This window comes from Pinus tabuliformis, chromosome X (assembly GCF_031772625.1).
Source record: "Pinus tabuliformis cultivar Carrire ecotype Pingquan chromosome X, CPIR1, whole genome shotgun sequence".
Taxonomy (NCBI): domain Eukaryota; kingdom Viridiplantae; phylum Streptophyta; class Pinopsida; order Pinales; family Pinaceae; genus Pinus; species Pinus tabuliformis.
This window is the reverse complement of record NC_142308.1, coordinates 139,372,328-139,385,431: the sequence shown is the minus strand read 5'-3', so window position 1 is coordinate 139,385,431 and position 13,104 is coordinate 139,372,328. Positions and strand designations below refer to the sequence as shown.

The 13,104-nt window shown below is 38.4% G+C and overlaps 1 protein-coding gene across 2 annotated transcripts in view; it reads right to left on the bottom strand.

Annotated features, from left to right (window-relative positions):
• Nucleotides 1-13,104, bottom strand: part of LOC149138849 (mechanosensitive ion channel protein 2, chloroplastic-like) — a 116,209-nt gene that overhangs the window by 79,595 nt on the left and 23,510 nt on the right. Inside the window, exons 3-4 of one of the 2 annotated variants that reach the window (XM_089449163.1) lie at nucleotides 913-993; nucleotides 308-471 (exon numbers count right to left, since the gene is read on the bottom strand). In XM_089449163.1, coding sequence (XP_089305289.1) covers nucleotides 308-471; nucleotides 913-993 — 245 coding nt within the window. The remainder of the gene's footprint in view (nucleotides 1-307; nucleotides 472-912; nucleotides 994-13,104) is intronic. The other variant, XM_089449164.1, reaches the window with a different exon arrangement.

Below are 13,104 nucleotides of genomic sequence, written 5' to 3'. Positions count from 1 at the left end.
AAATGGTTCTAAAAGGATAAAATAGTGGCAAACCAAAAGCTATTCTCGTGATTGATACATATTGCCAGCAAAATTCTTACTACTGCTGCAGTTATACAACCAACAGCATCAGACAGAACAAAAACTATACACAACAGGAATCTCAAATTTTCAATTATACTATTCTCAGATTTGTTCCCTACTACAAATAAAAGCTAAATTTCAAAAATTTAAGAGGAAAAGCAATAGGAAAAATATAAGTTACAGCTATTCACAAAGAGGGCAGGATAAGGTAACTGCAGAAATAACCAAATTGAATTTGTTATACCTGGTCAATGATAAAGCTGCAGGTTTAATGGACAGTAAAAGTGCATGATTTAATTGTCCTGAACTGAATAGAGATTTGCAGGTGACAACAGCCCGAGATGTAGGGACTGTACACAGTGGCATGCTTACACTTTTTGACATCTTGAGGCTCCAAGCATCCTGTCTCTGCAAGATAATCCATGAACTGTTCAAAGAACTTCAAAACTATATCCGTGGCAAAATATGGTTACAACAAGCGCTATCATTAAGTATATCACATGATCTCATTTTCAAAAGATATTTATCAATAATGGGCAAGGAAAAAATATAAGCAGCATCAGTAAAAATTTGCAGCGCAAAGGAAAGAAACTAAAGGTTGATATTTCCATCCACCTGAAACTTCTGTTTCTACTTGAAAAAGGGAGGTAGTTTTTCTAGTAGCAAGAACAAGAATAAATACAAGTATAATTGATCACAAATAGTTTACAATTGATTTGTGTGGTAAGAAATCAGGGTGGTAAGTTCTGGCAGGATAGTCTTTAAAGCAAAAAGACATGCCAAAACCACAAGGATATTGAAGATAAAAGAAATATGCAGAGAAACTGGTCAGAAACCAATTGTAAGTACCCGAGCACATGAGGAGAGACAGTGGCTCAACATGCATGGCAGGTCGCCTATTGCCTTATGTTCCCAAAAAGAATTACTGACCTGCATCAACAAACAAAGAAACCAAGATGACACAATTTAACCTCAAATATTTCTTGGAGATGGCTAATTATAGTACTAGGTAAGCAAGGCTGTAGTGAATTTATTTAATTTGCCCTGCATCATTTCACATCCCAACCGGTGATCAAACATGTGTATGTAGGTGCCTGTCAACCAATTAATCAACAAGTGCTAGCATGGTGGAGGAAAAGAACAATGTATCCAGATTCCAAACTGTAGGGAAGACAATATATATCACAGGGTTAACTCGAATTCAATTACTTTGTCATAAATATTACATATGTGCACAAGGAAGGAGTGTTCATGCAAGCAGAGTTGCTCTTTGTGCAAAGTCTGGCAGAGGCTTGTGGGGTTGGGAAGAAAACTAGAGTGAAGAAGAGATTGTTCATTTCTACTATTTCTCTCTTCTTCTGTTTCAATACCAAGTATAACAGCTATACATGTATGTGTGCTCAATGCAACTGAACAGTTGTTATAAGTGATAATGGTTGTCAGCGGTGACCCATTTTCCAAGTCAAACAACCAAGCTGGAAACTGAACAGCTATGTGGGACCAGTTTTCATGCGTTAATTTCACACATTGATGTCACATTAGTGCTGAAATTGTAGACATCTATAGTTTCCATGTCAATATCAGCCAAGGCTCGAGCAAGCCTGTGAATGTCAGACAGCACAAGTCATGTCAGTAACTGAATTCTGATCACTCAAATCACTATATCTATTTTCATTCCCATCTAGCAGTTGGAGATACGAGCATAGGGCACAATTCGCCTGAGCAAGTCCACAACTCTGTCACATAAGAATACTGCAAGGTAATGTCCAAGTTCTAATGAAGTACTGATATTGTCATTTAAAACAATATTTGTGTTGCTTTTTTGGGTTCAGGCCATCCTACAAAATTTGTGACAAGAATGAAACCACTCCATGTTGAAAGCACAGGTGACGGAAAACTAGGAGATTCACAGGGTGTAAAATCCAGTGCATTAGGAATCTCACCAAAGATGTGTAGTCACCCCACTACATTCATGCTAAGCCCAAGAATTGAGAACCTTTCACTCCATGGATGTGTAACATATCCTTCATGTATATAGGCAATCTCACCTCTATCGTTAGAATCTATTGCATGACCAATGGCATTTGGGAAATTTGAGAGATTCACACCATTCATCAGGGCAAGGTGGTTTCCATAAGTGGGTGTGAATTTACCGTAGGGCTGACAAGCATAGAGAAAGAGTAGAAAAAAAATAGTGACAAAACAGAAAGTGCTCCATCGCAACATCAGCAATGCTTGATACAGATGCAATTTACGCCCAGTCAAAATCCATGAATTTTCAATTATTCCAAGCTACAATAGATCAAAACAGTGTTACAAGAAATGATCAATCTTTAGGGAAATGATTATTTTTTCAATTTTTAAGATAGCATGGATTAAAGTTAAAAACAAAATTGAGGCTTTCTTTCTATGGTCTATAATTCATCCCAGGTCTACCTCTAAGACCTGCCTGGCCAAGAATCTCATCATACCTTGCACCTTTCCCCTTCTTTCAGGAGGACATATTTTCGTACATTTACTGGTAATGTACTATAGATAGGGACATCTAGACAGGTTGTTGTACAGGCAACTGCTTTTTTATATTGGAAATAGGCACAGCTAAGATATGATTTTAATTGGTCCACTGAGTTCCAAGTAAGGACCTGTTACAGCTCAAACTTTACTTAATGATAAAAACGCTAATCCTTAAGAAACAACTAAAGAGGCAACTATTAGGACAATCACAACTGTCACCTTAGTGACCTATCTTCTTCACTTCTGGCTGGCTCTCCTCCAATTCTAAGTATGTATCCCTAATAGGATTACTAAGACTGAGCAATGAGACACAAGGCAAAGTTGAGAGTAGCCTTACTAAAATGGAGTTTTGGGGTTTTTAGAATTTCAAAATAGGTGATGGAAGGGAGTAGAGATCAATGACAAATCCAAACAGGGCAATGGCTTCAAGCTGAATCAGTACAAGAAAGAGAAGGAGAAGGGGAAAAGAAGACAGGTTATGGATGAAGAGATCATAGGCTCCCAAAGTTTGAGGAGGAGTTCTAGACTCAAGGGCAAAGTGAAGAAAACAAAATCAAAAGAGACTCAGTTCATAGATTTGGGAGAAAAAACTCCAACTCGGTCCCAAGACAATATCTCATTTGAGCAAAGCCCACAGCACTCTCCTCAACAAAACTTTGAAAGCAACCCAAAAAGAGCCTCTCCAAGAATTGATCCAATCCAACAGCAGATTTATGATTACATTGAGTCACTGGAGCAAAAGAATACATTAGTAGATCAAGTGACTTCATCCAACACTGAGCAGCCAGCCACATCACAAGAGACTTTGACTAGCTCACTTAAGCAGGAAATCTATGAGCTAGAGGTTCTAAATAGGCACATCCAAAGGGACAATGAAGCCTTAAAAGAACAAAACAAGTTGGATAAGATTATCCATGATAACACTATGCTTCATTTGGGTCTATGGCATAAGAAAAACAGAAAATTAAAGATGAAAAACAAGAAGCTAAACAGGGCTCTCATTAACCTCAAGTATAGATTCCTCATGAGGAAGCCTAGGATGGCAGTTGCAGCAAAGAAGAGCAAGAAGAGGTTGGATGTTTTGGCTGAAGTCTCAGAGCAAATGCAGTAGGAAGAGGGAGTCCACCATTTTGATTGCATGGGGACATGCAATAGTCTCGCAGTGGGGGTATGTTAAGTTCCAAAATTACCTTTCCCTTAAACAACTTTCTCATCCTTCTTTCTTTGCTTTTCCATGAAAATGCATCCTTAATCATCAAAAACCATTACACATTGCCTCAAGGAGTATATTTCAGTGATTTACAAGTTATATTGCTATGTTTGCTATTTGAATAGGTTTTTGTCTCTCAGCTACGGAACGCAGCCACATTCCTCAGCTCAATGGCTGTTCTGCAGCCATCTCCATGATTTTGTAGGTTACAGGTGTCGAGAGAGGAAAAGGACCACATGGGTAGCTTGGAAAACATCAGAGCATGGATCATATCCTATCCATCTGGCCTAAATCGATGAGGAGGACTCTGGTCAAAGGTAAGTCAACTCTAGAAACCTATGGCAAACAGGACTCTGTTTTGCACACGTTTCTCAATAATGGGATCCGAGGCAGTCTCCTGAGGCCACGGACTTCATATGCCACCTGCACAAACAGAATCTAACAAGCCACTACCACAGATTTATGTTTCTAAGCAACCAGGGACAAGAAATCCGCATACTGGCCTGTCTACGTGTTTTGTTGTAGCTGATTTCTCTCTTCAAAATAGTTGTATATTTCTCTATAAATACCAGCGTGTAGAACGCAGAACAAGTTAACATTTTCGCTTATGTAATAGTTCAAATTTCTGCTTTGTAGCTTGAAGAACTCAGTTCTCTGTTTTAATATAAAAACTCTGTTTTCAATGGATACCTGAAGCGTTGTTGGTGTACTGATTGAGTGTTCATAATCCGAGACCTTTGTAGAGGGCCCCTGCGTGGTCAAGGGTACATTTTAATTCTGTTTTGTATTTCATAGTTCAATTGTACATTCACTGTGTTTTTTTATTATGTTTATAATCGTTTTCTAACTCTGTTTATAATGCAGCTTGTGTCATCTTTCACTAACTTAGTGTAGTTCTATTTCAGCGCAGAATAGTTCTTTGGTTATTTACTGCTCTCTAGTTTCTTATCAGTAGTTTTAAGTTGAAGTTAGTAGCATAAATTGGTTCATTTCATTTGTTGTTCATTAGTTTTTAGATTTAGAATTAAGTTGTTCAATGTCATTTCCTTATTAGTTTAAGTAACTCATGTTATAAATGAATATTTTCAAAAGCCTTTCAGTTGATGGTTAATCCTAAAACTAAGTGGTGAAATGTTTCATTTGTGAATGAGTCTTTCTTTGCATTTTTATGTTTACCTTTCTTAAAATAATGAAAAATGAAATCTCTCAAGAATGCTAACACAAGGAGGTAGTTCTCCCTAGATTGTGTAGCAAAGTGACAAACATACTTCATTTAGTTTTGCTTTCATAATAGAATAGTTGCAACTTCATTCTCAATTATGGTTTCTTCACTTAGTTTAGCTCATGTCTACTTTTCTTAGAATAGTGAAGAATGAAATCTCTCAAGAATGCTATCACAAGGAGGTAGTTCTCCCTAAATTGTGTAGCAGAGTGACAAAAATACGTCATTTAGCTTTGCTTTCATAATTGTAACTTCATTTTCAGTTATGGTTTTTCACTTAGTTTAGCTGCAATTCCATCTTCAGTTGTTCATTAAGTCTTGATTCTGCAGTAGATTACACAGTAGAAGTAATCTTACTTTTAGTATTTCATTTTTGATTTATCATAAATAGCTGCAATCTTATTTTCTCATTTAAAGCCTTGATTTTGTAGTTGAGTAGTTAGCAGTTTTAAGTCTTTCTAGTTCATGTTTTAGAAACAATCATAAAAGCAAGAAGAGAAGCTTTGTTTTCATTTTTCTTGTTTAAAACTTTACTTCCAAATTCGGCTTAAAGCACTTTTAAATCTCATTTCATTTCTCTAGATTCTTAGCAATAGTAGATTAAGATTTTGTAGATTACATTGCAGAACATTAGGAATCAAATGAACAAAACCCCAAAACAAACATAAAACTCTAAAACAGTGAGGTAAGAGGGTCATCTGGCACATATAGTGCACTACACTTCATCAGTTTATGATACCCGGATTAATAATTTATGTAACAATTTACGACACTAAATTGACTGAACATCCCGGATAAAGTGGTTGTTAAAATTTGGGTACCAAAGGACAAGTGGTTCCCTAAGGCTTTGATCTTTGGCCTAGGGAAAAGCGTCCAAATTTATTTTTTACTTTTCTCCTAAAGTGACTTTATAAGTGGTAAAGTCAATTCAATTTAAAAGTGACTTTATAAGTGGTAAAGTTACATTCTAATTTAAAAGTGAATTTATAAGTGGTAAAGTTACATTCTAATTTAAAGTTGACTTTATTAAAATGAATGAAGAATTAGAAAGTGAAAAAGTGACTATGGAAATAAAAGGCTAAGTGGGTCTTTATTTAAGTGGTTGAGTTAAAAAAATAGAAAGTGAGAATTAAATGCACATTTATTTTCATCCCTAGATCTAAATGAATTTCAACCATTAGATCTTAGGGTAACCCAAAAGATCATTTAGAGAATAAAAGGAGAAGAGAAGAGAAAAAGATCAATTCATTCTTTCATGAGCATTTGAGAGAAAGAAAAGAGAGGGAGTGAAAAAGAGCAGCAAGAAGACATTTCAGAAAATCTGCGCAGCAGCATTTATTGGCACGCATCCCAAGAAAAACTGTACAGCGGGAGAAAGACACAGAAATAGAGGAAGAGGGACAGCAAGTTTTGGGCACATTTTTCGAGGCTAGCCGTACAGCATTTAATGTTGTTTTATTGCTGTAAAAAATTTTGTTTTGGCTGTTTGTTGATTGGCACGATTTTCGAGGTGGAGTTCAAGCACGAAAATCAAGATAAGTTGTAATTTGTGGTCGCTGGAATTTTTACTGCATATTTCAGTTTCTCTATAAAATCATTTTTAGAAATAAAAAAGAGCTCTCAGACTAGTTTTCCCCAAGAGTTGTAGGGGGTTTTTCCAGAGTCACATTGACCAAAAATCACTATGTTATTTTATGTGTGTGGCTGTCATAATTTTGTTGTGTTTTATTTCTGCAATTTCAGCAGTTATGATATCTCTAAATTTGTGTTTTCAGAGAAAATATTATCATTTCCAGATTTTAGAATTTTTATCATGCTTGGATTTAAGACTAAATGCATGGAGTGATAAAGAAAACTGATAACGGGAGTGGGGGTTGAAATTTATTCATAGTATCGGAACTTGGTTGGCTGAAAAGTGCAGTTTGGGACAGCAAAGTGAAAATTACAGCAAGCTGATTTTTACACAGAAAACAGAAACTTTACCACAGATTTGAAAATTTCAATTTGGTAGGACAGTGAAACATGTCTTTGGGTTTGAGAGTTGAAGACAAGTTGGATGGGCAGAACAACTACAGTACATGGAAGGAGAGAATCCAGAGCATCTTTGAGGAAACAGAAGTCTAGGGCATTATGGTAAATACCACACAAAACCCAGTAGTAGTACCTGTTGACACTGTACAGTTGGCAGAGTTAACAAAAAGAATGCTAAGACAAAAAGATTGATTCCGGAAGGAATCAAAAACCATGTCATTCATCATGTGAAAGGAAAGACTTATGCACATGAGATGTGGACAGCGTTGATCAGTCTTTACCAGAGCTCAAATGAAAACAGAAAAATGGTCCTAAAGGAGAAACTGAAGGCCATTAAAATGGCTAAGACTGACAGTGCTACAGCATAACTCACAAAGATCACTTATATGAGAGATGAGTTGGCAGCCGTAGGTGAGATCATTGCACCCACTAAGTTGGCGAGAATTGCTTTGAATGGTCTTCCCAAGACTTGAGAGAATTTTGTGGATGGCATTTTTGCACCGGAAAACCTTCCCGATTGGGAGAGGTTGTGGGATGATTGCATTCAAAATAAGATAAAAAAGAACCATCTTGTGGCAGCCAAACAAGTGGAGGAGTATGACAATGTGGCATTGTTAGCAAGAGGGAAGAAGGGCAGAGCAAAGAAGCAAGCTTCCAACAGTGGAGGCAAAAGCAAAGGTAAAAGGCAAGCAGCAGAACAAGGAGAAGGACTATTCCAAAGTCAAATGTTGGAATTGTCAAAAGTTGGGACACTATGTTGTTGTGTGTCCGGAGAAGGAGAAGAAGAACAAGAAAGGGAAAGACAAACCCATGGCAGCTTCTGTAGAGATAGAGAGCTTCTCAGAGATATTTGATCGAGAGTTTGGGTTCATAGCTTGTGAGGCCACTAGTGCAGGATCACCTGCCATAAAGGTTCAGAGGGAATGTGCCTTCCCCGCTACTAGCAGAGCATCTTCTAGCATTTGGTATGTTGACAGTGGCGCTTCCCGCCACATGAGAGGAGTCAGAGAGTACTTCTCAGAGCTTTCAGAGGGTGATACTGATATGGAGGTAGTACTTGGGATGACAACATTGTTAGAGTAGTTGGTGTGGGGACATTGACATTTGATAAGGGACCCAAACCTCCCTTGAAAGTGTCAGCTGTTCTATATGTGCCTGGAATGAAGAAGAACCTGATATCCGTCTCAGCGCTTGTGGATAGAGGGTATGATGTGTTGTTCAAGAGAGGGCAGGTGCTTATATATCCTAGGGGAACTCCAGCTTCTTCAGCTAGAGAGATTGGTGTGTGCCATGCCAAAGTGTACAAGTTCTCATTCCATCCCCTCATGGCATTGAGTAGCAGCACCCGAGACAAGACTGACAGCAGATCTAGCAGTTCAGAGTTGTGTGAGATTTGGCACCGTAGGATGGGGCACATGTATCATGGGGCCTTAAATACATTGCAGGAGATCACCACTGGTGTGCCAGATTTCAGTTTTGATCACCTTGATGTATGCAGAGGATGTGCTATGGGGAAGTTTGCCAGATCCCTTTTTCCCAGCTTTGATGGACTGTGCGAACTGTCCATTAGTGGACTTTCTGGGATTGGAGGTGTCGCAGGAGGAGGGGCATTTCTTCCTGGGACAAGGGAAGTACATTGTGGATATTCTTAGCAGATTTCACATGGAGGACTGCAAACCCATGTCTACACCTATGATCACTAACTGGAAGAAGCTTCATGCTTCTGATTCCGAGTTGGTGGATCCTACTCTATACAGATAGTTGATTGGTTGTTTGATGTATTTGGTCAACACTCGACCAGATATATGTTTTGCAATTAACACTATGAGTCAGTTCATGTGTGAGCCCAGGAGAGTGCACTGGGTAGCTGCAAAACACATTCTTAGTTACTTGCAGGGGACTGTGGATTTTGCTCTGGATTATAGACGGGGTGATGGAGTGAGACTGGCAGGGTACACGGATCCAGATTGGGCAGGGTGTGCTTCAGATAGGAAGAGTACTTCCGAGTGTTGTTTTGGGTTGGGTTCGGCAGTTGTGTCGTGGATCAGCCAGAAACAACAATCAGTTGCATTGAGCTCAGCTGAGGCAGAGTATATGGCTGCTAGTTTGACTAGTTGTGAGGCCATATGGCTTCGCAAGATGTTGTTTGGTCTATTTGGTCAAACATTGAGTCCTTCAGTAATTTACTGTGATAATCAGAGTTGCATAAAACTCACAGAGAATCCAATTTTTCATGACAAGTCAAAGCATATTGAGATCAAGTATCACTTCATTAGAGACTATGTCCAAAAGGGAGTTGTCAAGCTTGAGTACATTTCCACAAATGAGCAGGTACCAGACATTTTCACCAAAGCCTTACCACGGGGCAAGCATGTATACTTCAGAGACAAGATGGGAGTGGTAAGAAACACTTTCCTCGGTAAGAGGGAGTGTTTAAATTAGGGTACCATAGGACAAAGTGGTTCCCTAAGGCTTTGATCTTTGGCCTAGGGAATGTCCAAATTTATTTTTTACTTTTCTCCTAAAGTGACTTTATAAGTGGTAAAGTCAATTTAATTTAAAAGTGACTTTATAAGTGGTAAAGTTACATTCTAATTTAAAAGTGACTTTATAAGTGGTAAAGTTACATTCTAATTTAAAGGTGACTTTATTAAAGTGAATGAAGAATTAGAAAGTGAAAAAGTGACTATGGAAATAAAAGGCTAAGTGGGTCTTTATTTAAGTGGGTGAGTTAAAAAAATAGAAAGTGAGAATTAAATGAACATTTATTCTCATCCCTAGATCTAAATGAATTTCAGTCATTAGATCTTAGGGTAACCCAAAAGGTCATTTAGAGAATAAAAGGAGAAGAGAAAAGAAAAAGATCAATTCATTCTTTCATGAGCATTTGAGAGAATGAGAAGAGAGAGGAAGGAGAGAATTTCTAAGCAGTGAGAAAGTGAAGAAGAGCAGCAAGAAGACATTTCAGAAAATATGCGCAGCAGCATTTATTGGCACGCATCCCAAGGAAAACCGTACAACAGGAGAAAGGCACAAAAATCGAGGAAGAGGGACAACAAGTTCTGGGCACATTTTTCGAGGCTAGCCATACAACATTTAATGTTGTTTTATTGCTGTAAAAATTTATGTTTTGGTTGTTTGCTAATTGGCACGACTTTCGAGGTGGAGTTCAAGCACGGAAATCGAGATAAGTTGTAATTTGTGGTTGCTGGAATTTTTACTGTATATTTCAGTTTCTCTGTAAAATCATTTTCAGAAATAAAGAAGAATTCTCAAACTAGTTTTCCCCAAGAGTTGTTGGGGGTTTTTCCAGGGTCATATTGACCAAAAATCACTGTGTTATTTTCTGTGTGTGGCTGTCATAATTTTGCTGTGTTTTATTTCTGCAATTTCAGCAATTGTGAAATTTCTAAATTTGTGTTTTCAGAAAAATATTATGATTTCCAGATTTTAGAATTTTTATCATGCTTGAATTTAAAACTAAATGCATGGAGTGATAAAGAAAACTGATAACCGGAGTGGGAGGTGAAATTTCTTCAGTGGTCCCTGATATCGATATGCTTGGAGTGATCATGAAACACGAGATTTTCGGATAGTCGAATCCCACTCTGGTTGTCACAGAGGATCACGGTAGTATCCAATGTATGTCCAAACAGCCCACTGAAGAGCTTCCGCAACCAAACAGCCTCACAAGAGGCTATGCTCGCAGCAATGTACTCTTCCTCAGCGGTTCTCAAAGCCACCGACTTCTGCTTCCTGCTCATCCAGGATATCGAGGGAGAAACCAAAGAGAAACAGCACCCATACGTGCTCTTTCGATTCACCACACTGCCTGCCCAATCAGCATCAGTATATCCATGTAGCCTTACATCTCCGGCAGTGTATCTCAACCATTGTTTTAAAACTCTGACTCCGACTCCGACTTGGCTAAGGGTGGACTCCGTCTCGGTATCGACTCAACCGGCTCAATTTCAATGACTCGATCGTTGTAAAAAATACATTAAATATTTATTTTTTATTACAAAACAAAAAACAAAAACACACACACACACACACATAATTTTAAAGATTTTCATTCATGTTTCCAAACACACAGCATTAGAATATAGATAGAAGACAACATATGATCAAAGTAGGCTCATGAATATATCCATTATATCAAAATGGCACCCAATGCACTGTCCAATACATACACGATGATGACATAGAGATCAAAACAAAAACACATAACCAAGGAGGCTAGAAATGGCCTCTAAAACAAAAGTAAATTGTGACCAGTACTACTGGCTACTGCTAGAGGAGCCAAGATCATATGGCTCAACCTCTGGATAAGAGTCAGACAGGCTAGCCCATGGCTCCTCATCATCATCATCTCCAACTGCAACTGTAGAAGTGGTAGCACTAACAGGCTATGCAGCCGCTGCAAGCTGAGATAGACGAGATATGCGCTTCTATCGTGGTTGAGCAGAGGAAGTGCCTGCAACTGGAGGACTTGGGGCTGGCCCTAAGGCTGGTACAAGTGGATTAGAATCTGCATTCAACTGAATATTATGTTCAAGTGATGCCTCCACCTGTAAATCCAAATCAAGATCCTCATCAGAATCAAACTCTGTTGGATAACTCTCCACTATCCAATCTGATGTTGGATCAATGTCTTCCAACACAATGGTATCTAAATCAGGTCTTTTGTTCAACAATTGGTTGCATCTGAGCCGGAGGTTGTATTGGACATAGACTAGATCATTTAACCATTTTTTATCCAAACGATTTCTCTTCTTCATGTGAATCCTCTCAAAGACAGACCAATTACGCTCACACCCAATAGCACTGCAAGTTTGACTCAAAATACGAATTGCAAACTTCTACAATTTAGGACAATGGCTACCAAAAGCCTCCCACCATTGTGTTGCAAAAAACATAGGAGTGTAATGAGTTAGCTCAACAAAATTACAAATTATATCCAACTTTCAAATTATAAATGATTTAACAAAATAAGTATTAAGAATTTGAAAATTGAAAATTTTGTTTTCCTGGCCCATCTGCTTCCCTTGCAATCTTTGCTAGGTTCTTCCCAAAGGTACCTGTGGCTTTGCTGAAGGTTGTGACCTGTCAATGTATCTCCAGCTGATCACACTCCAATGGGATCATGCGATCAATGCAGTCAATCAATCCATCTCTAACCTCCCCCTTCAAAGCTCCTGCCACCAGAGCTTTATAATGATACCGTGGGTTCAAAAAATACCTAGCTGCATGTATAGGGCGATGGAGTTGATTGTTCCATCTTTCATCAATGATTGCCCAAATGGGCCCATACTTAGCCACTTTATCCTTGTATGCCCTCTTTATTTGCTCCTTTGCTTGATCCATAGCCTCATAAATGAAGCCCATAGCCAATCTTTCCCCATCCACCAACAGCAACACCTTAACCCGTGGCTCAACAACCTTCACAATCTCTGTTGCCTTTCTCCATAATATTACTTCATTAACCTTCTTTTTCAATTCTCTGCCATCCTATTTGTGAGACCACTGGTTTTGATTCCATTCTTCACTGAAAAATATCTTTTGCAAGTTTCTATGTTGTGAAAGCATAGATTGCAATGTCAAAAAATGAGTAGCAAATCTAGTGATGGCAGGCCTAATAATATCCTTGACCCCTGTGTGTCTCCTCATAAGGCTCAAAATCAATGAATGATTGTAGATAAATTTTGTTAGGTTTTTGGCATGATCTACAGTGTTTTTGACCCAATCTAATTTACCAATATCCTCAAGCATGAGGTCTATGCAATGAAGAGCACATGGGGTCCAAACGATGGTTCTGTGTTTTTCATCTAACAGTTTACCAGCAAGAACATAGTTAGAGGCATTATCTGTGATGGCTTGAACAACATTAGCCACCCCCACCTCCTCAACAACCTCATCCAATAGCTGAAACAACAATTGTCCATCTTTTACCTTATCAGATGCATCAACTGATTTTAGAAACATGGTTCCCCATGGGCAGAAGATAAGAAAGTTTATGATGGTATGGTTCCTTGATCAATCCCTCCATCTGACATGATGGCAC